We start from the raw sequence: 24,433 nt of genomic DNA, 5'->3' as shown, positions 1-24,433 counted from the left end.
TAGCGCAGCCCGCTGCTCCCCTCTTCCTCGGCCCTGCTTGGAGGAGGAGGTTTTCACAGCAACGGGGACCTCCGCTTATACACAGAAATAAAATTAAAATTATAAAAACTTGGCTACGTTCACCCTGCTGGGCCGTGCTTTGCTATGGGGGGCACCGGAGGTAGGTAAACTCGCGTTTAGTTCCTAGTCATTCCGGGAGCCTTTTCTCCTTGTTAGCCTCGGAGGCTAGCAGGCTAGCTGGCAGTATGAACCTCTAGACGTGTTTTATTTATCCGGACCGCGTCGGACTGAGGCGGGGATGGCCGCTGTTAAATGTGCGTTTGTGCGCCCCGGTGTGTGTGGGTGGCCGTGTAATAGCAAGGCAAGGGTCGGGATGCACGGAGCTGCCCCGGCCGCCGTCGCTGGTGGTGAAGACTGACGGGTTGCTGCGTAGACAGTCGACGGTCACACGGTGCACACCGGCACTTTGCTTCACTTTAATGCACTTTTCTGCCAGTTGACACAACGTTTTTCCAACATAGCAGTAAATTTAAGGAATTAAATAGTTCAGATAGCATTATTAGTTGCTTGGTAGAGCTGTAATTATGTTCCTGCAAGACCTCTGGCCCACAATTGCTTAAATAAATATATAAGAATGTAATGTATGTATGTGTGTGTGTATTTACATATGGCCGTTTGACGTAGGTCGGGTCCGGTATGATGTAGACTGCGTTTGGCAGTTTGGATTTCTTGCTGGGAGTCGCAGAGTACCCCGACCAGCTCTGGATTTGATAAATTGAACACCATCTCTGTGACCAGAGCACGACTTCCCTGATCCTGCTTCTTTCTGAGGCGTTGTACCAGGATTTCATTTTGTAGTATGTGTATGTTTGTGAGTGTGTTTGCCAGTGCTTTTTCTTTGCACATCTTCCATGGTTGCTGCCCCTACCGGCTCAGTTTTACGAGTCGAGTAATTGTTTTTGCTACGGAAACAAATTGAAGCAGTATATTATTCTCAGTTGTTTTCAGTTTTTGGATTAAAGAAAAATAGTCTCGTTATAGCCATAATATCTTGTGTCTCTTCAGCGCTGAGTTTCTGCCTCGTCATATCCATGGTTGACAAAGCCGGTCTTAACGTGTATGCAGGATGTCTGCTTTGGTTATTTTTACCTGTAACTATCCATAAGAGGCCTATTAAGATTGAGATGTAGCTCATTTAGTTCTGTGACAGTGGTTAGCTCAGTCTTGTGGTCCTAAGATGTTAACAGTAACACCAACAGGCAGTGTGGTTGCACAACATTTGCTTTTAAGTGGTTTCACACCTAACACTAAACTCAATTCTTCTGTGTGTAATTCTTCCAACTTGGTGGACCTTTATAGTAAACGTGTTCTGGTCTCTTAAAGCTGAGCAGACAGTCCACTGGATACTTTGAATGAGAACAGGACGGTCTGGAACTAAAACAATGCCCTTGACCATAGTACTATACAAAACAGTATTTGAAGAGGATTTGTGCCAAAGTTGAGTGTTGAAGTTGTATATAAAGGTGAGGAACCTTCAGAGGTCTGCCCACCTTCTAGCAGGCTAAGAACATTTGCCTGGAGTCTTTGTTCGGTAGTTAAGCTGTCTGAAGCTAACGTCAGCGCTGCATAAGGCTAAGGCTTTGGTCAGACCCTTGCACATGCTGTCCTTGGAAATAGATATGCTGAACAGGTGCCGTGAAGTACTCCCTAACAGAATCTTAGAGGGTGTGGTACAAATTAGAGAGGAGGTACTTCAGTTTATCTTCCATTTGACACTCATCTCTTAAGGTTTTGCAGAAGTTTGTGTTTGAGTATGTGATCTCTTATCAACCACGCTCTTTTTTGGGGTCGGGTAGAATCATGAACAAATCTTAAGTCCTAAGGCAGAGACTTCTTTGTGCTATCATGTCTTTGCATCATTATGTGTGTGAAATATCTGACTGATTACAGAATAACTTGAGAGCTTGTTTGATTGTGAAATATTGTAGGAAAATCATCACGTGCCTTCAAGGACACCCTGTCCCCAGAATAACTTCCCATCCACACTTTGACTTATGTGTGTCCGTTGAGTTTCTAGATGGGTAAAATCTTTCCACGATTGTCTTTTGGTAAGCTATGCTGACTCTTTTCAAAGAAGGCAAGCTTAGCCCAAAACTGATTTATTGTGGGATCTGATGCTATAGGTCCAGTATGGGCCTCCTGAAGGCCTAGTGTACTTTTGAGGGTACTTTTAAATGGATTTGCCTTCAACATCCATCTGCAGGAAGAACAGAACTAACAGCGTGACAGTGAATGTGGAAGAACTTGGGTTTTCTTATGGATTGATGGCTTACCCTCTCAGAAACAGGCTGTCTTAAGGGCCCTTACGACGTAAGATGTCATAAGCCATCCCAGGACGCCATTCCTCAATTGTGCTGGAGACTGACTTTTCCTAAATGATACAGCCCTAATGTTTGCTGTATCAGTTATCACTCTACTACCTTTTGTTCTCTTTCAGGCATATACTGCTGCACTTTTATAGAACATCATGCCGATTTGAAGTATGCTGACTTTGTTTCCTAGTCCTCAGCAGAAGGCTCTGGCCACTGTCACGTGACACAATATGCACCCCAAGTGCTTCAAAGCTACATAGGACCTCACTGCACAGCTGTACCATCTGGTGTGTCTCCTCGTCGATTCTCCATCTAGTTCAGGGGGTAGCACGCGATGACTGGGCCGCTTTTGGTGCTGTCTGGGATCAATTGGCAAAGTGTGCAACTGAGCAGTCCGTCCTGACCAGGCTGATCTGCAGAGGTTGTTATGGTACATAGGACAAGCAGTGCCCATGATGGGACAGGACATTATCAGTTGAATTGCACCCATGAAGATGCGTGTCTGATAGAACCAGGTCTGCAACCATGTTCTTTGCGAACAGCAAAAATAATAAATTTGATATGAAAATATGCCTTGCTTTATATAGAAATTAATGGAAATTCCATCTGTTTGAAATGTAATTTAAGGTCTATTAAGAAGTTGCATAATTGCAAAATTACAGTCTGGATAAACATGGCTTTCTTAAGCAAACTCTTGCTTAATGAACAAATGTTATTAGTAAGTGTACATGTCTCTGCCACTTACGAGGCTTAACATCCTTAATTAATGGAGAAAATATTTCGCATTCTTTGAAATTTGAGAGAAATGATCAGCAAAGTGAAATGTTTTATAGTCAGTGATTAGTTATACCTTTCCAAAAAACCAACCCCTTGAATAGTTGAAGCAGTACAATTTCATTCCATTCCAATAGCTCTAGGGCTGAATTCACTTAGATAAAGCTTTTTATTGGAGATAGCGGAATTCTTTATATATTGGCAGTGTGATTTGGTATTCCAGAAACAAATTTGTATATGCATGAGTCTTTCCCCCTGCATGTATGGCATGAGCCATGCTCTGATACCCTGCTGTGCTTCTCTTCACTTGCTGTCTTGTTTCCCTGCATGGTTTTTACTGCCGTTGGAGCAATTTAAGGACAGACTGGAAGGGGAAAAAGTGAATCTCTGTGAATTATTTTGCTCATTTTACGATTGGCTGTCCTCCATTCAACCCTATACCAGGAAAAGCACGAGTGAAATGTCAGAGTTCGAAGATTGCCACCCAGCTTGGGGATCATCTGCGGATGCCTGTGCTGCTTGGGCAGTGCTGAAATCTTTTTTATCTCTTCCCCCTCCCTCCCCCCCCCTTCATACCATAGAAATGTGTTGATCTGCTTTTTTACACTCTGTTTTCATTGTGCTGGAGGGCTGTTCAGAACCCAGTCATACTGAGTGGGACCCTCAACTGGAGAATGACCCAGCTTTCCCACCCCAGTCAGGCTCTCTACTAAAGACTGAAATTACTGATCCAGTCCAGCAAAACCTCATCTGGTCATTTTTCCACGTTGCTCACTTAGAACCTGTTTACCCTCATGCTTTTCAGAATGGTAGTCGTCTCCACTTTTACTTGCTCTTCGAGTCTTGTATGTTTTTTCATAGCCTTTCTGAGCAGAAGATGAACTGGATTACTTGGGGAAAAAAATACTGTTGTTTAACAAGTCGGCCCAGCCGTACATCTCCAAGGTTAACTGCTCCACCATAAAACCAACAAAAAGGCTCTTAGGCTTTGCTCAGTTAATGTCATTCCCGGGGCCACAGATTCCAAGTTGTCTCACTGTGGCCCTTTTAAGGGTTCTCATTTGCCAGGTACTGCTGCTCTTCTAGGTGTGGAACTGTGATCACACCAAGACAGGGAAATTAGCTAGTCCATCATCTGGGGCATTTATACAGGGTCTTGGAGTTGCTGAGTATTCCCTCTTTGTTCATGTGCTGGCTTTCAAGTGTCCTATTCCCACGTGGCATCCTCCAAACACAGCCCTGAAGTGTGGCCTGGTGCTGTGATCTGCACTGGCAGCAGGCTGGCTTATGGTGCAGTGTCACATGACCTTGCCAACCCGTCCAGTTCCCTTCAACTCACCCCGCTTGCTGCAGCATTTGTTCAGTCCGATACCAGTTTGCATCCGGTTTAACTGGTTAACTTGCTTCCTATTCTAATATTTAAACAAAGAGGGAGAAGACAACCTTTGGCTGGAATTCTTCAACGAATGAAGTGTGTGTGTGTGTGTGTGTGTGTGTGTGTGTGTGTGTGTGTGTGTGTGTGTGTGTGTGTGTGTGTGTGTGTGTGTGTATAAAGTCCTTTCACTGAAGATTATTTAATATTTGCTGGTGGACAAACTGGGCATAGTTGCCTACTGATGTTCATGCTAATGTTATATGTTGTCTTAGATAACGTCTCCTGTTAATGTGCAGGATGCCTTAGCTAGTTAACCACTCCTATTAATTTTACAGGCTGTAAAATTTAGCTAACTAGTCTTGCCTATATTACGGACCCTCTTAGCTATATAACCACGCCTGCTAATATTAAATGCTGTTTCAGCCAGTTAGCATGTCACATTAACAGGAGTGGGTAGCTTAGCTAGTAACCAGTTCAGCTAATGTTGCAGGCTGTCCTGCTAATGTTACATGCACTGCAATTAATGGCTGAGCCCATGAAGCACATATGTTTCATTCCTCCCCCCTTGCAGTGATTTTGTTCTGACACCTTGGAGGCTCTCCCTGTGTCCATGAAAACATCACACCAGTGATGGCTGAATATGTCACACCAGTTATGGCTGAATATAATTTCATTTGTAGCAATAAAACGTGTTTGCAGCTTTGGTTAAGCTACTCACACCCATGAACTGAGGTATTGGGAGCCTGGGAAGGTCTGAACCGCTTTTGGTCTCCTTATTTATGAAGGAGGGGTGCTGAGAGCTCCCGGGAGTCTGAGGCCTGGTTTTGCAACTGAACCTTATGTTTAGGAATACAGCGAATTCCCACCATCCTGTCCTCTCTTCCTGGGCAGAGCTGCATTTTGTGGTTTGCCCCCTCAGTTGCAGTACAAGGAAGGCCCGAATTGGAAGAGCAGAGCTTTGGCCATTCAGATACAACCCCCCTCCCCCCACAGTATGATCAGCCCACCCCATCAGATGATCCTGTAATGAGTCAGCACCGGAGGCTGAGATCAGCGTGATTGCTTCCCGTCACAGCCGAGTCTCTTAGATGTGCCTGCAACAGGTCCCTACAGTCAGACTCCCCTCTGGCACTCACGGCCTGCAACATGGTCAGGCGAGTGTTGCGAGCCCGGGGTGGAGGCGTGGCCTCTCTACAGTGCCGCCGCTCCCCGCCGTTTTGCCCTTCAGCCAGAGTGAGCTTCATGCCCGGGGGGTGCTTGGATGCAGCCCCTCAGCCTCTCTCTTTCAGAAAACAGAAGCGACGCCTAATTGGCCCCTGGAAGCAGCCTGAGGAGTGAGAAGGCTTGGCCTCAGCGGGCTCCTTTCAGACGCCTCTTCCCAGATCCTTGGTGGCTGTAGCCAAGGCGGGGGCATGGGGGGCGGCTTTAAAAGACCCTTCAGATGTCTGTTCTTCAGCTGCCGGCATGGTCACCTCTCCCTGGGCAGACTGTTAATGTGGCCGCCATTGTCAGTGGGCTGAATTAGCCATCGCACAATCTGGTGATCTGATTGGGTGATGCCATGTGTTACGGGTCCAGAGAGCTCCAGTGTGGGGTCCGGCGCCCAGGGAGACAGGATTATTTCAGCGGTGAGGCTTCCCTTTCGGTGTGTGGGGTGCTGAGGTGCAGCCCTCACGGACTGAGCTCCCTTTGTTTGGCTGGACGCCTTCCAGAAACCAGACGCCTTGGGTGCATTTGCATTGAGGAGAGGCGTGGATGATGTCATTCAGGCCAGTTGTCACCAAGCCTGGTCCTACTGAGCCCCACACTCTGGTGGCTTTGCAAGTTAAACCTGATTACTTATTTCGGAATGATTAGAGACACCTGTTGACTGCTCAGTAGTCACCTTTCCTATCAACTTGTAGTAACTAAGCCAAATAATTTCTCAAACTAATGTATTATTGTTTGAAACATGAATTTCTTTGTGATGTGACTTTAACGGGGGCCTGAAGAGGATGTTTGGAGTAGAGTGTGTGCAGGTGTGTGTGCAGACGCACATGTTCATATATAATATATTGGAGGGTCTCCAGCTGGTAACCCAGTGTTCCAGAGCACTGCACAAAGATGGAAACGGGCAATGGTGATGGCTGTCCTTTAATTGACTGAGAATCAGCCTTCTATTAATGCAGCACCGCACTCACACTAAGACCCCATCGCCTTCATTGATTTTCCTCGGGTGTCGTCAGAATTCGGTGCAGGTCAACTGTAACTTATCTGCTTCCTTGACGTGTCACCTACTGCATTTCATGTTGTTAAGCCAGGAGCAGGAAATGTCATGGAGGGCAGCAAACCAAAGTGTTCCCTCTGAGTCACATTTAAATTCAAATATCTCTCCTCCTATCAGGCAGAGCATAGGGCCCAGGGGGGTATGATGTCTGTCTGAGGATGTGGAGGGTGATGTTTATCTCAGGGCCTGCTGTCCTGGTCATGTGGACAGACAAACATGGCCTCCTTTTTATCTTCCGGTTCTTTTTTCAGGATTGGTGCTATAGCCTTCAGAGACGCTTAGAGGTTTGTTAAGACTGATAAAAATGTACCCAGGGAGTCCTGGTCAGCTTCCTGCTGAAGACGACTTGAAGGGTGATGAGATGATGTGTAGAACTCCAGTTGATGGAACATATGGTCACATTCAAAAGAACCTCCAACATCGAGAGAAACTGCTAAAAACAAAACAGCTCTTGGTTAAAAATAAAATCTAACACTTCTGCAGTGTCACCTCCTGATGCAGGCTGGCTGTTAAAGAAATTGGGATTTAACATTTCCTCTTCTGCTTCATTTTTGGATAGTGATCCTTGTTCTGACTCCGTGCTTAAAACGTGTTTGGTTCACGCTGAGCCATGCGCTGCATTGCTGGGTCTGGCATGAGCTGCACGCCAACAAATCAGGCTACTGTGATGCATATTTGTCTGGCTGTTAAATTCTTTACACTGGGAGCAAATTCGGAATGAAGCCTATGGTTTGTGGACATTTAAAACCTATTTCCTGGTAACTGCTTTTCTCTACGGTGTGGTGTTGAGCTGCTTTGGCATCAGGAACCGTCAATCAAACTGTTGCCTCAAACCCTCATCTCTCTCCTGCCCTGTTGTGGCCAGCTAACACATTGACATGAGTTTAAAAAAAAAACATTCTGTGGTTTGACTCAAGTGTTGCACGTACCTAAGCCATTGACGGATGCATGACGTCTGGCAAATAGGAACGGCTTGGTACCGTTGCCACTAAAACCAAATGGGATGGGTGGGCATGGTTCATTCAGAGGCTGTCATCTGCCCACCCCCCCAGTGTTGTATGTATGTGGGTTTCCTTTAAACGAAGCATGGTGCAGGGCTTATATGAGCATAATACACTAAGGGTGGCCCCCGGGCTGTAAACATTCCAGGTTATTTATTGACAGTCGAGAATATTGAGTTCAAATAGCACACGGTCTCTCCTCACAGATTATTGTGGGCCTCTTTAATTTCAGTTCTGCCAAGGGTTAATTTGTATAAAAAAAAATCAATTATTCAGGAATTGTGGGAATTGGATATTGGCTTAGGTTACGTGGTGACCCGCCATAGTTTTTAATGTAGTCCCATGTATCATTGTTTAGTGCAGCTTCTGTGGGGGTTTTAATTTTTAATTTTTTTCTCTCCCAATGATCTGTTTCATTTTCAGTGAATGAATATAACAGTCCTGTCGCAGACAACAATTACTATAATGTATGTTCTGAGATTGTGGCTTGGATGGCGAACATTTTACTGCTCTCACTATACGAGTTCCAGTAAGAGGAAGGTGTGCATTTTTATTGAAAAGTGTGTACTGCAGGTGTATGTTGTCAGTGTGGAGGGCTTTACAAAAAATGTGACTCTTATGATAGGCTTTTTATAAAGAGGATTGAAGGTGTTCCATGGATATGTGGAAAGGTATTCAAGGGGTTATGGTTAGGTTTTAATGATTTGTCACATTTTTCATCTCAACAGTAGTCCACCAGGGCGCAGTAATGCTATTTGCAAATTATTCCCTTCTGTCAGGATGGATAGTTACTAAAACACACACACACACACACACACACACACACAGAAATAATTTCTGAGTGCTGCCTTTTGCCGGTCACCCCTTGCAACCATACCAGGCCAGAAGGTGGTCTGGCCTACATTTTGGTTCCTCTTTCCTGGAAAGTGTTGAGACCTCGGTGTGTGTCCTGCATTTGATGCATCCGCTCAGCCTTGGGGCCCGCCTGTCTGTCAGAAAAACCTGTTACCCTGGTGCAACTCTGTCACTAAACTTAATTTAAAAACAAATAATGTAAACTCAATATTGCTATTAAGTGTTACACTGCAGGATCTATGCAGTTTAAGATGAAGCCAGCATTTTGGCAGGTTTGTCTCTGCCTTGAAGGGAAAGAGGAGACTTCCTCGCTTCAGGCAGACGTCTGGCCTGTGCTGAGTGCCTGGGAGGTCCATCTCTGTGCCTCTGCTCACGTTCAATCTAATTTCAAGGGTTTTTTTTGTGCACGTGATGCCCAGCATTAGTCACTGGCGACAGGAAATGCACTTTGTGAGCGTGATTCATGCTTGGCGAGAGCATCCGTGATGTAATGTGACACCCGGGCTCCTCCTCCCTGCCTGGGCCGTGGGCTGCACGCCTGATGGACGGCGACGGCGGAAAACGTCACACGGCGCGATGCGAGCTTGCGCATCGCAGCCTGTAATTGCACTAAAGCCGATTTAAAAAGAACTCTGAATGGATATGATCTGGGGTCGGCTGGTGAATGAAAGGGCTGACTGTCGCAGGCTGGGTCCCCTGTGTCAGAGAGGTCCCGCACTGAGGGCTTCTGCTTCCTCACGTACTGCAGCGTAGCTCAGTCATACCTACAGTCGCCCCTCCTGTCTGTTCGTCCTGTTCTTTTTTGTTTTAATCGGACTCCTCAGTGGAACATTATGATGAGGTCACCCCTACCACCCCCCTCATCTTTATTACTGCCTTCCACAGAATGAGTTGCTGATCAAAAGAGCAGGAATATTTTTATTTATTTTTATTATTTTATTTATTTATTTATACAACCCCCACACCGTGATAGCTTATCACATGCACATGTGATTCACCCTGAAGGTGGGATTTGTTTTTTATATATATATATATATATATATATATATATATAAAATACTGCTGTTCACTGTTACCTGTGAGGGAGGAAGAGGCTGTTGCGGCTATAATTAGCATTGAGCGGAATCCCCTTCCGTGTCAGTTTGTGTCGACATCACTGTGACTCACCGACCCCCGTTCATTGGCTCTCAGCCTTTAAGTATGCTTCTGCTGCTCCTGGTCCGTGTCTTTGGCAATAAACGGAGATGGAGTTGGGGGGTGTCTCCATCCCCCAGCCTGAGTGCCGCCCCTGCTTTGATTCCCTTAGCTTCGTCATGCCTGGCTGGACACGTGTGCAGCCAGACCTGTTTTCTGCCTGGTCTCTCTCCTGCCGGTGTTCTGACTACAAAATGCATCTACTCTGAAGGTTCATCGGGAACAGAGATGGCAGGATGCTTATTTTATATATATTTTCCTCCTGATGACGTTCCTTTATCAGGCATGGGTTTAAAAGTGGTGGTGTTTCCAAATCTGTGTCATCGCACCTGTAAATACTTAGTAATTTACCCTATTTTAAAAATGTTTACTTGGGATACTGATGTTTTTTCTAAGGGTCCTTTTTCCTCTCCTGAATAGACAGGGCTGCACTTCTTTGTTTCTCAGAACATGCTTACCCTCTGAAGATCTCACACCATCCTGTCCCCGGTCCCCAGGTCGGACACCATGAGAGGAGACGTGGGACGGCTCATCACACAGCTGAACTGACTATCCGCCGGCGATGAGAGGCACCGCAGGCAGGACACCGGCAGTCACCGGGATGTACTTGCATCATTAGAAATGAGAGTGCTCAGAGCCAGTCGAGAGCAGCCCTGCCTCCTTGGGCACCGCCCTCCCCTGTGACGGGAAGGGTCCCCTAACCCACCCCCCCAACCCAAACCACGGAAGTATAAGCCATGTGCTTGTGCAAAAGGCTGCCTCCCTGACCTGCTCTATGTAGGGCCCAAAACCACTGTCCCACCGTGCCCTCCAACCTCAGCTCAGGTCCCTCCCCCTCCCAGTGACACCAACGCCATGATGGAGATTCTCATCAGAGCTTGAAGGAGAGCCGAGGCCTGGACCCGGCCCGTGCCTCCTCACCCCTTCCCCTTCACCCACCTCCGATTCCGTAGCAGACGGTTCTGAGTGCCAGGTTGTGGCGCACAGCCTCCCCCCCCCTTCGAATGACCCAGGATGGCAGGTAGCCTGTGGACACTCATGGACGTGTGATATCTCCAAAGGAACTTGTACCATGAATGGAGGAAAAGAGTGTTATGGAGCGGACAGGGAAGGACCGCCCTTCGCTGTGCAGGTGCCCATTGGTTGGCGCCGGGAGGCAGGACCTGGCGGAGTGGTGTACATAAGGTAAGGGCTGAGTCATGTGCATCAACCCGGTTATTTCATTTCATAACTGCTCAATAGTCTGAGGCTTATGGCAAGAATCACGGCACTAGACAGGTGACTGCTTAGAGGGGTTGGCAGCCCTTTTCAGTGGCGGGGGAGCGAACTCTGTGAGCGAGATGGACCTGACGTCAGACTTTCTAATCAGGCAGGTTTATCAGCTGTATAAATGGACATGAAATATTGCAATTTCCAAAACAGAAATGTTACGGGCACCGGTTTCATGGTCTGCTGTGTTGAGGTCAGGTAATGTCATCCTTAACGAGGTGGTGGAGAAGGTGTTTGCAAACCTGATGGCTGGCACATGGTGGTGATGCATTAGATCGACTGCCTGCTTTCCCACCCAGTACCTGATGGGCAGGTTCATACGAGACATAACCTGAAACACAGAAGGTTCCCAACACGGGGCAGAATCCACAAACGGCCATCATGGAGGAGATTGAGAAATGTTCCCAATGTCCTGTCAAGCATATTTGAAGTGGCAGTGAGACTTGTGATGTGCCTGTATACGTAGATTGATAATCTGGCATTGTCGTCTCCGTGGCTACAGCCTGACACTGGCAGGCGCTGTTGGAGTCCTCCCCTCCTCCCCACTTGGCACGATAATGGATCTGGTGGTGCTTTGATGCTGAGCCTTTACTCCCCCATTTTTTAGTAACCCAGATGTTAGCAGTGTCCATTTCTGTGTCGGACATTTCTACGCCCACCAGGGTGCCCTGTCAGCTGACCTCTACTTGCTGTCACCATCTCTATTCCCACCCTCTTGCATAGCCCATAGTCACTTGGTGCCTCATAAGCCAGCCAAGCATCGTTTAGATGAATGACGTTGCCACCCAGCAAATTGACCAGCAAAATGTGAGCTGTGATACCCTTTCTAGCCTCTGGGTTGCAACATCATGCAGGTGCTCATTCATATGCCTTGACAGTGTCTGTTTGTAATTCCTTCTCTCTGACTTCCTTAGTCCCAGTGGCTCCATGCTTTCTTGCCTGGAGCAGGTAAAGACTTACCTGCTGACTGATGGCACCTGCAAGTGTGGCCTGGAATGTCCCCTCATCCTGCCCAAGGTGAGTTAGAGCCAGCTCGAGCTGGCCTTGTATTATCAAGCCAGATCATTGAAGTATCTGAAGCTGGTTCAGCGTGGTTCTTGCTGGGTTTTAGGCATGCTACCATTGGGCGGTACAGAAACGCAAACTTCCACCCCTCCTAGGTGTTCAACTTTGATCCCAGAGCTGCCGTCAGGCAGAGGACGGCGGAGGATGCCAAGGTTGATGAAGACGTCACCAAACTCTGCATCCACAAGAGGAAGATCATCGCCGTGGCAACACTGCACAAGAGCATGGAGACTCCGAATCCCTCTCTCGGTTCGGCTCTACCCAGTCCGAGGGGGGTCACAGGTTAGTACAACAACCTTCCTGCATCGGCCATTTAAATGAATGCCAATTTTTTGGTTTGGGGGTCTGGAGTGACGGTTTGGGGGCCCCATCATCCAGGCCAGCTCAGAGGTTCTGGCTGCCCTCAGTAACTTGTGAGTAACTAGTGTGTTTCGGATGGTGTTACAGTTAGCAGTGTCCATCATGCCCACTTGATCTACTGCAGTTACTCAATCTGAGAGGTCAGCCTACATTTTAAACTTGGGTCTCTTAATTTATTGCAAGGACTGTGGTACTCAGAATGATACAGTGTAATGTGTATAAACTAGTATTACACCGTCGCTGTTTCTGCCACAGACACCACGCTGCCAGCCGTTGCTCGCTCGTCGACTCCCCGAGCAATAAGAAGCAAACTTCATGACAGGCCACCCAACTCCCTGGCTGCTGACTGCCAGAACCCCTTCAAGGCCCTAATTCCGGGACAGCGGCCATACCAGCAGGACTTGGGCATGGCAACGCAGACTGACCCATATGCCGGGCGGCCCCGGCTGAGGCTGGGCAGCGGCGAGCAGGACCGAAGGTCTCCGTACCGTGCCATGCACGGCGGCTTGCTGAGTCCCGGCTCCTCAGGCTCGTTGGTCTATGGCGATGGCTCCCCATCCCCCAGGACTGACCCTCTGGGGAGCCCAGATGCCTTTGTCAGAGCCACGCCCAACACTCTGCTCCGTGGCTCCCCTGTCTCTCAGCTATCGTGCACCATGGCGGGAAGAGCTAGCGTGCCCCTCTCTCCCACCCTCGCTGCCAAAAGCCCCATCATGAAGAAGCCCCCATGCGGCTTTGCCCCGGGCATGGATGCCTCCCGCACCGGATTTCACCACAAGCCGCCGCCACCACCACCTCTACCACCCCCACCCTGTGTCCTGCAGAAGAAGCAGGTGACCTCCGAGAAGGACCCCCTTGGCATCCTGGACCCCATCCCTAGTAAACCACTCACCCAGGGCCCCTTGGTGATGAATCCACCTGGCTTCCAACCCAGTGTCCACTCTCAGGTACCAGTGATGAATGTAAACATCCCCCCGGCCATTGTTCCGTTGCCGAGCAACCTCCCCTTGCCGACGGTCAAGCCCGCACCTGTCAGCCATGGTGGACACCCGCCAAGACTTCAGCACGCTGCCCCAACATCTGTGTCCTCTCCGCCAGTCACCTCGCCGGTACACTTGGCGCCCTCCACCATGTGTCGAGTCGAGGCCTCACCCCAGAGGTCTCGTTCCTCCTCCTCCTCCTCTGAACATGGGAGCTTCACCTTGCCACCAGGGGGCGCCCAAGCAACCTGCGGTGGCTTTAAAGCCCCTCCCAGATCCCCCAGGTCCTCAATGGGTTCGCCACGGCCTTCCATGCCTTCTAGTCCCTCCACAAAGCCCGATACGCACCACCTATACAAGGAGCAGCTGCCAGTGGGCATGAATAGCACCCACAGCAGTCAGCACGGTGCTTTGTTCCCGCCAGCCTCAGGCAGCGCCATGCCCCAGAAAACCCACCCCGGGCTACTGGGCATGCCCTTCAACCAGATCCTCAATCAGCATAATGCCGCCTCCTTCCCAGCCAGCAGCCTCCTGTCAGCAGCAGCCAAAGCACAGCTAGCCAATCAAAACAAATTGACGGGCGGAGTCAGCAGCGGCGCTAACGGGGTTCGCCCGGCAAGCGTGGACAGTCACGGCCCCTTGCCCCCAGCGTTCCCACCAAGTGTCACAGCAGCGGCCAGCAGCGAGGGTCAGAGTGGCCGAGCTGCGCTGCGGGACAAGCTCATGGCCCAGCAGAAGGATTCGCTGAGGAAGCGCAAGCAGCCCGAGGCAGAGCCCACAGCCCCCATGGGGCCCCCGGAGCATGCCAGGAAGGCGACGCGGCACGCTGGCCTTCACCCTAGCACCTCCATGGCACAGCTACTCCAATCCATGAGCTGCCACAGCTCCTTAAGTGCCGGGAACAGTGTGGCTGGCCAGCTACACTTTGGGGAACCCAGCCTGCAGGGTCCGCAGGTACCGACGCGGCTCCACGCCACCGGAGGAGGGCAGCTCTGCGCTGGCATGGACGGCAGGCCTATGCGTGGGCGGGCCCACGGTCTCCAGGGTCCGTTACTGGGGCTGCCTAGCCAGGTCCAGGGTTCAGCGATGGTGGGCTGTGGGCCACGAGCTCCAGGCAGCCGTCTTCTGAACTCATCGGGGAGCCACCTGTCGCTGGCTCACTCCAATCCCCACCTGCAGCAACACCACCAACACCATATCCAGACGCATGGCCACCCTCACTCCAGGGAACAGACTGCTGCATCTGCAGTCAATGGGGAAGTCTGCATGCAGTCCATCTCGGAGCAAGGTATGTCCAATGTGGATCTGTGACCAGCAGGAGATACTCCTAAATCTGTGAATGAATGAGTTTCGTCCCTTTCATGCAATGGGATGACCTTGTGCCTCAAGCTATGCTAAAAGTTTGCTATGGAAGCCAGAAAAAGATTGGTCCCGACTCACTTGCTGTGAACACATTTGGAGATTTCTACACTAAGCCCTAACTTTCCCAGCTGCGTAATGTTTGGGTGCAGCGTCTGGACTGTGGCGGTACACTTATGATCTGGCAGATGCTGTAAACCGATCGCATTCCGCGCTCATACACCCTTTATCGATCAGAAGGAGATTCCACTGATGACAGGTTGCATGCGAGCTAGCTGTGTTTTAAGGCGTACTCTGTGTGTGTTCTTGACTATACTATCATTCACTTGACACTCAGGTCACGGGGTGTCTGTTGCTTAATTTCCCCAGATAAGTGATCAGTATACATCATTGTATTTCCAGCCAATAGTCGTCCTCATAAGTGCCCATTACTCTACAAATATACAGCAGTTGACCTGAGTTTTTACTGAATGTGTTTATTTTGGCCATCGTACAGAACTGCCCCCCTGCCACATTTGTCATTCTGGCTGCCTATTAGCAGCTCACCTCTCTTTTTAGGGTAAAGTGTAGCCTGACTGGGCATTAAAATGTTTTAATTTGGCTCCCTGTTGGAAAACTGTTTGTTTCTTGTGAAATGAGAACTCGAAAGCCGCAGAGGTTGTTGGTCTTGGTAATTTTTAATTTCTGTGCAGGATAACAGTCAGTGATTGGTGGAAGTTGGGTGTGATGTATTACTGCTCTCTTCTGGTTGGCATGTTGACCATTTCCTGTTCCCTTGACTCCCGGCTGCATGGGATCCCCCAGAACCCAAGCGCAGATACCGCCCCGACCCCCACCCCAGTTACCATGGCAAAGTGTGCCCAGCTGCTGCGTCATCACTTTCACAAAGATGGTGCATCGTTTCCCTGCCCCTCCCCAGTTCTGCTTCTCTGTGAACCTGGCCTCACCCTCCTCCTGAAGTGACATACTCCCTTTGCCGAGGCTCTGAGGGCCTTGTAGCCACCAGATAGGCAGGCCCAGTTTTCTTTAGCTAGAGATGGTATAGAGTGAGAAAATGGAAACAGCAAAGAGACGTCACATGTGTGACGGAATAAGGATCCGACTTAGTTTATCCCAGCTGTATCTGTATTCCTTTCTCTCCCCCTGTGAAGTAACCTGCTGTACATAGTCACCACATTAGCTAGGCTAATCTGATTGGTCATTTTTGTAGTTTGTTTTCAGTATCACCTTGGATATTTTACTGTACATTGATGAACACAAGATTGCCGCTGCCCTCCTGAAATGAGCTATGCACTCACTATTTTTTTAAGCTCTACTCAACAGACAGTGGTGTTTCACTTTTCTTCCTCTAGGATCCATACTTCTGAAAGGCAAAAATAAAACTGGTATTTTTCACTTTGGCTGAAATGCCCCCTATGCAGTGCGTTTGTCTGGATAGTCATGGTCTGTCTCATGTAAACGGAGGTTGTCGTTGTTAAGTGTGAGGTTCTGGATGTTCACAGGAACTAACCCTTGGAGTGTCTGGCATTCAGTTTGTTTTTAGCCTGCAGGTCTGTGTTATGGGGGAGCTGCTGACAGGTTGACAACCCCTGTGGCTCTGCAGACAGTAAACTTCAAAGCCACCCCATAAACCCTCTTCCATTGTGGCTTTGCCTCCTATGTGTAGGCATGTTTCTTAAAATCAGTTGTAGCATCCCCCCCCTTTGCTATATTAAAGCCCACAGACTGCAGCTTCCCTTCGCTGTATGACCCAGAGGCCTTTTGCAAGGGAGGAAGCCAATTAGCTTGTTTTCTGAAGGCAACACTTAGAGCTCCCTCTATTGGCTAATTAGGGGAATTTGCAACAAATCTGTGAAAGGTGAATAATGTTTTCTTACATTGGGATAATGTGCCCCTAGTCCAATGTAGGAATGTGCTAAAGATCAGAGTAAAACATTCTTTATAAATATTCTTGGAATACACCATACTCTAAATCAGTTTTAAACATTACCAAAGGTTCTGCCTGAGTTAATGCAGTTTCTGCACTGTGAAAGGACTTTTAAAACATTAATAATTCATAAAGAATTTCATGACTCATCATGATAGACTTTATAAAATTGAGCGAACTGTAATGCCACGGATGTCTTGTATACTGATGCACAAAGATATTCTGTGCTTAAGTTCTTTAACACTGAATGAAATGCACTGGTTAAGTTTTCAAAATAACCTTGAGAAATTCGACTTTGACCACCTGTTTGTTGCATTCTCTTTGGGCTCCTGCAGGTAGCGACTTGCTGAACTGTGGCCTAGGTAATCAGCACCTGGGTGGTCTACAGACACTTGTCCTTAACGGACTCACGCACCCCCAGCCTAACAGAGTTCCGCAGGGGGCACAAAGGGGCCCGACATTCCAGAGCCCACATCCATTTCCAGAAGCTCCCGTTTCTGTCAGTACCCCTTCCAACCCCATGGCCTGCCTCTTCCAGAGCTTCCAGGTGAGATATGTAGGAAAATGAATTAGGCTACAGATTGCGCCTTGGTGCACAAATTTCTTTGTGAAATTCATTCATCAGGTATTATGATTTTGATGATGATGATGATGTCTGGTTGTTTTTACATGACTTTGTTCTAGACGGGAATGGCAGAGAGCCTTTCGATGCCCAACAGGCAGATGAGCACTCGCTCTGACATGATGTCACTTCCTGAGCACCCAGTGACGCCACCGTTTCCACCACCATTCCTGGAGCGCCCCTGTGCACCCCATTCCGAGGGGGACCGGGGTGAGTCTGTGGACGCCATCTACAGGACGGTGGCAGAGTCGGCGAGCAAGGGCATGCCGGCGGAAGTCATGGCCCAGGCCAGCCCCGCCTCCGCCCCTGCTCCGAGCGCCATGAGTGCCTTCACCGCCTCCACCAGGGAGCCTGTTGGCCTCCCTCATGTTGTCAGTTCTGTTGCCCATGGCCAGCGCCTGTCTTGCCAGGAGACAGGGACGCAGCCCCGCCCCCACGGGGGGTGCCAGCCCTGCGGGGACTCCGAGCGTGTGAAGGGCAACCCCGGGGGCACAGAAGACCATGATCGCTTCTGCTCCCCAGGACGCGGTGCCCCCCGGGGACAATGGGAGCATGATGCCACACCATGCTCGGATGGCCCTCCCCCATGGCACGGCGACGAGTACCTTGAGTGCTCTGCCCGTGTCCGGGACAGCCCTCGCCCTGAGCCCCCCCACGTCCGCAATACTCAGCCCAAGGATAGTCCTCACTTCAGCAGCTGCCAGCGAGCCGCAGCCAACTTCAGGGAGCGGCTGGAGCAGACGGTGGAGCGCCGCAGCCAGGTGAATGGCGGCCTGCCACTGCCTTGCAGCTACAAGGACATGCTGGGCCATCCCAGGCCAGAGCTGCTGGCCGACGATGGCTCCCCGGGCTCCTCCACCAGCCTGGAGGGCCCACTTGCCAAGGACTACGGACTCTATAACGGCTACCACAACGGCTGTGCACCCAGTCCTTCTGACACCAAGAGCCTGAGCAGTGAGGAGGAGCTACGGAACCCTGACTCGCCCTGCTCCAGTGAGCTCCTGCACTACCGGCCCCGCATGTTCAACGTGGGTGACCTGCTGTGGGGCCAGATCAAGGGCTTTCCCCCATGGGCCGGCAAACTGGGCACGGCCGAGCAAACGCACCACCCTGGGGTGCAGGACAGCCGGCAGGGAAAGGTGGGATGCTCCCCAAACCCGCCATGTCACCCATTACCTCAATCCCACACTCACCACCTTTGCTGATCTGACCATAGCATTCAAAGGAGGTTGCGTTGCTCCAGATGAGATGCTGCCACTAACCCCAGGTGTCCCTGATGCCTTCTTGATGCATCTGTCTGCTCGTTTCTTCACCCAGGTGGAACCAGAGAAATTGAAGACACTAACAGAGGACCTGGAAGCGCTCAGCAGGGCTACGAAGAGGAACGGGAAGTAAGTGACATGTATGTGAAGACCATATCAAGCAGACAGACGCTTGTAAACAGCCTGTCCCCCATTCACATTCAGCAGCTCATACAGTACATGTAGCTTTTTCATTGGTTTTTCTCCACGCATTGTGCTGATGTGAGAGTAATCCTCGTTCCATAAGCCATCCGTCATGTGCAGCACTTTTGTTAATTATAGTTTTTATATAAATGAATAGTTATGTGGGTGTAGGGGCTGTATCCAATGATAGTCTCTGTGCTGGTTCTCCGGAGAGGGGCTGCCCGGCAAGCCATGTGCTGGCTGCAGTGTTTTCCTGCCATGGGGTCCCTCGCAGGCCATGCGGGCTGGTTCTCCTGCATCCAGTGTGGTCCTGCAGCGTTGAGCGTCAAATCTGTGTAGCTCTTCTCTCTGTCTTTTCACTATGCTGCCCCTGTCAAAGATGAAAGCCCTCCCCCATTGGATCTTTGTATTATTAAAGTGTGCCCCTCCCCCACATGTCGCGTGGCTTCCCAGCCTGACAGTCTGAATGACCTCATTGTGGGAGGGGTGTGATACCTTTCTGACCCACAGCCTCCCTTCAGAGCTTAGTCACATCTCTCATTCCTTGTCCAGCTAGAGAAAACCTGCATGTGCAGATCCTGTGTTCCCTATTCATATATGCATATGGTGCTGTATACTGTGCTATGTATACATCCACATCTGGATGTGCTTGATTAGGGGCCCCTGGCATCATGTCTCCTTTCCTGACAGAGGTGGAAAGCTAAATGATCATCTAGAGGCTGCTATACAGGAGGCGATGAGCGGGCTGGACAGCATGACGGGAAGTGTGAGTATCTCTGCACTGGCCTCGCTGCTCTTCTGTCATTAATTGACCTTCTCTGCCAAGTGTATGCAGGGAATGTATTTACAGTGAAACCAAGAAAAATAAAAAGTGGTTTTTCATTCTTGAAATGTGGAGTGGTCTCCTACCGATTGGTCACTCTGGATAATGATGGATTCCCTCTATTCTGGAATCACGTCTAAGCTGCCAATGAGAGAGAGGAATGTGAAGAAAGAACCTAGTTCTGAGTGATCATTGAGAGTTTCTGTAACTGCTGGCCTACCCTGTGCCACAGGTTCTCTTAGAAAGTACAGCAAATAGATGTGATAAAGGAAACTGGAGATGGTATAGGGGCAACCTTGAGAGATCTTTCACTGCTACAGAATTGGCCTCCTGACATAACTGTGTGATGGAGGGAGAGGAGAACAGACAGAAGAAATCCTCTCCCTGTTAGGAGCACCAACAGTTCACATTGTTTCCTCACTCCTCTGGGACCACGGTTGAAGTCTCTGCCATGGTTCCATGTGTGTGGAGTTTGCATGTTTTCCCCATGTCCTTGTGGGGTTTCTTCCAGGTACTCTGGTTTCCACAGTCCAAAAACATGCTGAGGTTATTTGTAGTTAACAAATGGCGCATAGGTGTACATGTGTAAATAAGTGGTGTGTGAGTGTGCACTGTGATGGATTGCCATCCCATCCTGGGTTATTCCCTGTCTTGCACCCATAGCTTCCACACCCCTTGCAACCCTGAATAGATTAAGCAGTTAAAGAAGATGGATGGATGGTTCTTACAGCGCCCTCTGTCTGTTACCCTCAGGTCCACCAGATGCCACCACGAGACAGACAGGTCAAGCCACCCAAACTCAAACGGAGGAAGATCTCCAGATAACACTGAATGTTAGCCATCGGTCCAGTGCCCAACCATGGAACTGTGTACATACAATGTCTTAACATTTCAGTGACACCCACCGACCCCACCCCATCCCCAGGTGCTATGGTCAAGCAGTGGTACAGTATGTCTCCTCCCTTTCTGCCTCAACACACAGACTGACCATGAAGGTGCTGGATTAGCCAATCAGAGACTGTACAGCGGCAGATGCAATTCGCCTGCAGCGTGCTGAAGAACTATTTTTTTCTAAAATACTGAAAGAACTAAATGGAAAAAGAACACGCATACATATGAAAAAATTCAGTCCAAATATTTCTGATACATTTTCAATATGTACATAGACAATTCAGAAATCTCATGGTGATATTTAGAAAAGCTGTATATATTGTATTATATTGTCATGTACAAGTATACCTGATGCACATTATCTTTTATTGTACAAAAAAAAGCAGAAAATGTGTGCAAAACTCTGGTTTTTATTCAGTACAGTCAATACAACATAGAGTGTTTCCGGGATTAATAATAATGATGATGATAAAATGCAGCCTAAACCTTTCCTATGATCACATGGAAGACTGCTGTTTTGTACTGGATGGCAGGACTTCTGGTGTGGTTTATGTAATCCCTGGATAATGATGTACACTTCACGCCTGAAAAGTGATCCTATACATTTGTCTGAACAGAATGAACTTTACCAGCCAGAAGTACTTCTAATTCCCCATGGAAAAGGAACGGGACAGCACCAGTGTGACGCACTAGCCCTGCCCCCTCTAGTCTAGCCAATAGTCTGTTGTTGAAGTGAGTTCAGGCCCTTTCTGTTACTCCTTACTGATGACAGATTCATTGCTATTGGTATCATGGGGAAGATTTGTATGAAAGTCCTGGGTTTATAATCAATTGTTCATCCATTAATAGTAAATCGGCAGTTTTCCTTTAGTATTATTGATGCTGCAACCCCGCAGGAGGACATTTGAGTAAATATGAGAGTTGTGTGAGTAAAGCAAGTAAAAATAGATATGGCATGATTATAGTTTGACAAAGGGAAATAGTAACTCGAGGAAAACCAGGGTATGCATCTGTCTGGCCACTGCACTGCAATATGCATTTATTACGCTATATAAAGCGTGCTGGGAATGGTCTAGTTTATCAAGGAAACATCAAGACACATGGGTCACTTTGTCCTTCCCCTTTAACACTCCAGCTGCAGTTTATCCAAATAAGCCACACGGTCTTTGTGACCTGAAATCAACTGCCAGAGACTGGACTGCTCTCTGCTTTGGTTTTTATTTTTTTAAACAGCGGGCTTAATCTTTGTTCTTGCTTTTAAATTATTAATATATACCATATTTATTTGAAGTCGAAATAATAGTTGGCAATAATACTGAAGTTGTAAACTGACGCGCCTTAGTGTGTACATATTATATATTTTTTTCTTGTACAGGAGGGACAGAATATTAGCGTTAGCAGTTAACATAAATATATTTTTTTATTTAATAAATATTTGTGTGTGTTTTTGTGTTTGTGTGTATACACACAGTACCTACATCGTTGCTTTTAGTCTGTGTTACATGGCTAGGTTGGGTACTGGGTAATTTAATAGAGTACAGATGACTCAGGAAGACAATGCTGTTTCTTAGGGTACATATTTCTGCAAGTAGACACTACTTATTTTTATAAGCATCACACTGAGAAGATTTGATTAGTCTTTAATTGATTAGGATTTGACAGTTCAGATGCAATAATCAGGTGGGAGGGCTGAAGCAGAATGGTCCCTGCTGGCAGTATTCGGTGGATGTCCATTGGAAGCTTCATGTAGGGTTCCTTCTACAGTGTTTGCAGTGTTTGTTGTGTTTTTCAACTCCTTCCTAGAGGATGGTCACTCCTCTTACTTCATCGAGGATGAACCTTCCCCCAGAGCGCAAAGAGCAGGACAGCTACTGGTCTGGGATGCTGTTTCCAGTGTCCCTCAGTGTTGGGATTGCCTTTTTAGGGGACAGGAGCTGTGGGAGCCACCAATAATTCAGTGAATGGACCAACACCACCTGCTTTATAACTGTGTGTGGAGGGACCACTTCAAGCTTCTCAAACAGATGGATCCATACCTAGTTCAGTATTTATGCATCCAAGGGGCTGGACAGCATGTTGCCATAGTTACCGATTGCTTGTGTTTATTCTGCCGTAAGTGTGTCTAATTGTCCACTTGTATTTTAACAGGCAGATCTGTTTGTGCTCCTGCATGGTCACATTTTTTTCAGTGTTTTACCCAGGAATCATTAGTCCAAAGCTTTGCTTTTAATTTTTAACCATCGAAAACGGATGAAATAGCCTCCTTGTCCAATGAGGTCCACAGTCAGGCAGTGCTTTGAATTATGTATCACGATGCATTGAAAGCCTGTGTAAAAGTCACATGACTGATGCCAGGAAAGAGACATCAGCCCCATTGGTAAAGTTCATTCTGCCTCTTGTGCAATGGCTTGGAGATCCACCACAACTGAATCCCACGTGTCAGATCTGTCATTCAACATCCCACTGTTTTCATTGTCTAAACCTTGATGTGTTCCCTTTAAAAATATATTTTTATATATATTTTCCCCTGAGTTGTTCTCCTATTGTTTTGTGGTTTTTCTTTGATAGTGTGCCTGTGAGTGTTTATATATAGTATTTGCACCCCCCCCCCCTTAAAAACTGTATTTAGTATGACCAAAACATTTTTGTTTTATATAATTGTGTCAACACTTGAATTTGTAAAGTATATTTAAGCACTTGAGTTTGTTTTTGCAGATAGTGTTGGCGTGGGTGCTAGAAATATATTTTTTTGGAAGATGATCATTGGTTTTAATTTCTGTTTTATGTAAGCAGAATTGTAATGTAAATACATGTGAGAAATGCAGTCGGTGCACCAATGTAACAGTTTCAGCAACGTTACACCACGTTAAAATTTCAAAATGGTCATTCATACTTAAATTTGTTGGCATATCTTGGTTTATATTGCTCGTTATAAATATTTAAAGGAGATTATTTGCATTTCAGAACTACTCTTTTTTTATCTTTCTAAGGCAGGAGTAGTTTTAGTTTAGAAAGCTATATTTTAAAATACAGATGATCAAAGGTGGCCACATTTGTCTAAAATCTTGGTGTGCTGTGTTTAGCATTTCCAAAGGGATTTACAAAAGGTATACATTGCATTCAGTTGCAATAAAATGATGCTGTACTGAGTATATACTATTTCCATGCTATTTGTTTGCTTTAACATTTTCATCAAATCATAACTATGGCTTTGCATGCATTTAGACACAGCTCACAATGTAGAGAGAGGGATCGAAGTTCTGGTAAGTAACAGATGAGGAATCAGGCTGCTCAGCAGATGCTATTCCACACAACCATGGAGCCAATGCAGTATTGCAAAAAAAGTGCTTGGTTTTGCCCCCTGGCATACTTAACAACCACATGGTCTGTGCACAGTACATGTGACCGCTTCTGGTTACCATGTACATGCTTGTTCCTTTCAAGGTCATGTTATCCCATGACTAGTAATGAGATGGTGCTGCCTGCATAAGGTTTTGAAATGTACCTCAAAGCAAACCATATTCAGCTTTATCTAAAATAAGGCTAAAAACTGCTTCTTATCCAGGTACTCTGAAAACCATGCATATGGCATGTAATATTGTACAATTACAGCTATATGAATTGACTTGCTAGTATTGATGGGGAGTGGGTCAATCATATATCTTAAGTATATGGGATCCAACCACGTAATCAGCGGCGTAGGTGGTGGTGGAGCCTTGAGTTCAACACCCCAGCTATACAGGAGCCCAATGCCACAAACTGACTTTGGATCCAGCAGAATCCAGATTTTCAGTGTAAATGTGTCCAGTATCGCTTACCTAAACATACTTCTTGTAAGGCCTATAGATGCAACAG

At 47.7% G+C, this 24,433-nt stretch overlaps 1 protein-coding gene across 3 annotated transcripts; it reads left to right on the top strand.

Annotated features, from left to right (window-relative positions):
* Nucleotides 1–25: 25 nt before the first annotated feature.
* On the top strand, nt 26–23,730 carry LOC125745235 (methyl-CpG-binding domain protein 5-like). 3 transcript variants are annotated; one of them, XR_007398627.1, is made up of 10 exons: nt 26–160; nt 10,335–11,022; nt 12,021–12,123; nt 12,267–12,453; nt 12,787–14,799; nt 17,133–17,344; nt 17,482–18,558; nt 18,737–18,821; nt 19,555–19,630; nt 20,441–20,503. XR_007398627.1 is itself a non-coding variant. In XM_049017912.1 (10 exons), the coding sequence occupies exons 2-10, from the start codon at nt 10,910–10,912 to the stop codon at nt 20,510–20,512; spliced, it is 3,927 nt and encodes a 1,308-aa protein (XP_048873869.1). In that variant the 5' UTR covers nt 26–160; nt 10,335–10,909; the 3' UTR covers nt 20,513–23,730. The 3 variants fall into 3 exon arrangements, 2 of the variants coding, with proteins under 2 accessions (XP_048873869.1, XP_048873955.1); XM_049017912.1 differs by having other exon boundaries at nt 18,737–18,810; nt 20,441–23,730; XM_049017998.1 differs by lacking the exon at nt 26–160 and adding an exon at nt 208–9,648 and having other exon boundaries at nt 18,737–18,810; nt 20,441–23,730.
* Nucleotides 23,731–24,433: the final 703 nt, after the last annotated feature.

Source organism: Brienomyrus brachyistius, chromosome 1, assembly GCF_023856365.1.
Source record: "Brienomyrus brachyistius isolate T26 chromosome 1, BBRACH_0.4, whole genome shotgun sequence".
NCBI lineage: Eukaryota > Metazoa > Chordata > Actinopteri > Osteoglossiformes > Mormyridae > Brienomyrus > Brienomyrus brachyistius.
Note: the sequence above shows the minus strand (reverse complement) of the source record. Positions and strands in the feature narration are given on the sequence as shown.

Excerpts from the sequence above, each read along its gene's own strand:
- LOC125745235 (XM_049017912.1), top strand. The coding sequence starts at position 10,910 with ATGAATGGAGGAAAAGAGTGTTATGGAGCGGACAGGGAAGGACCGCCC. Across the intron at positions 14,800-17,132 it reads GCAGTCCATCTCGGAGCAAG|GTAGCGACTTGCTGAACTGT; the intron begins GTATGTCCAATG and ends GGGCTCCTGCAG. Across the intron at positions 19,631-20,440 it reads TGGACAGCATGACGGGAAGT|GTCCACCAGATGCCACCACG; the intron begins GTGAGTATCTCT and ends TGTTACCCTCAG.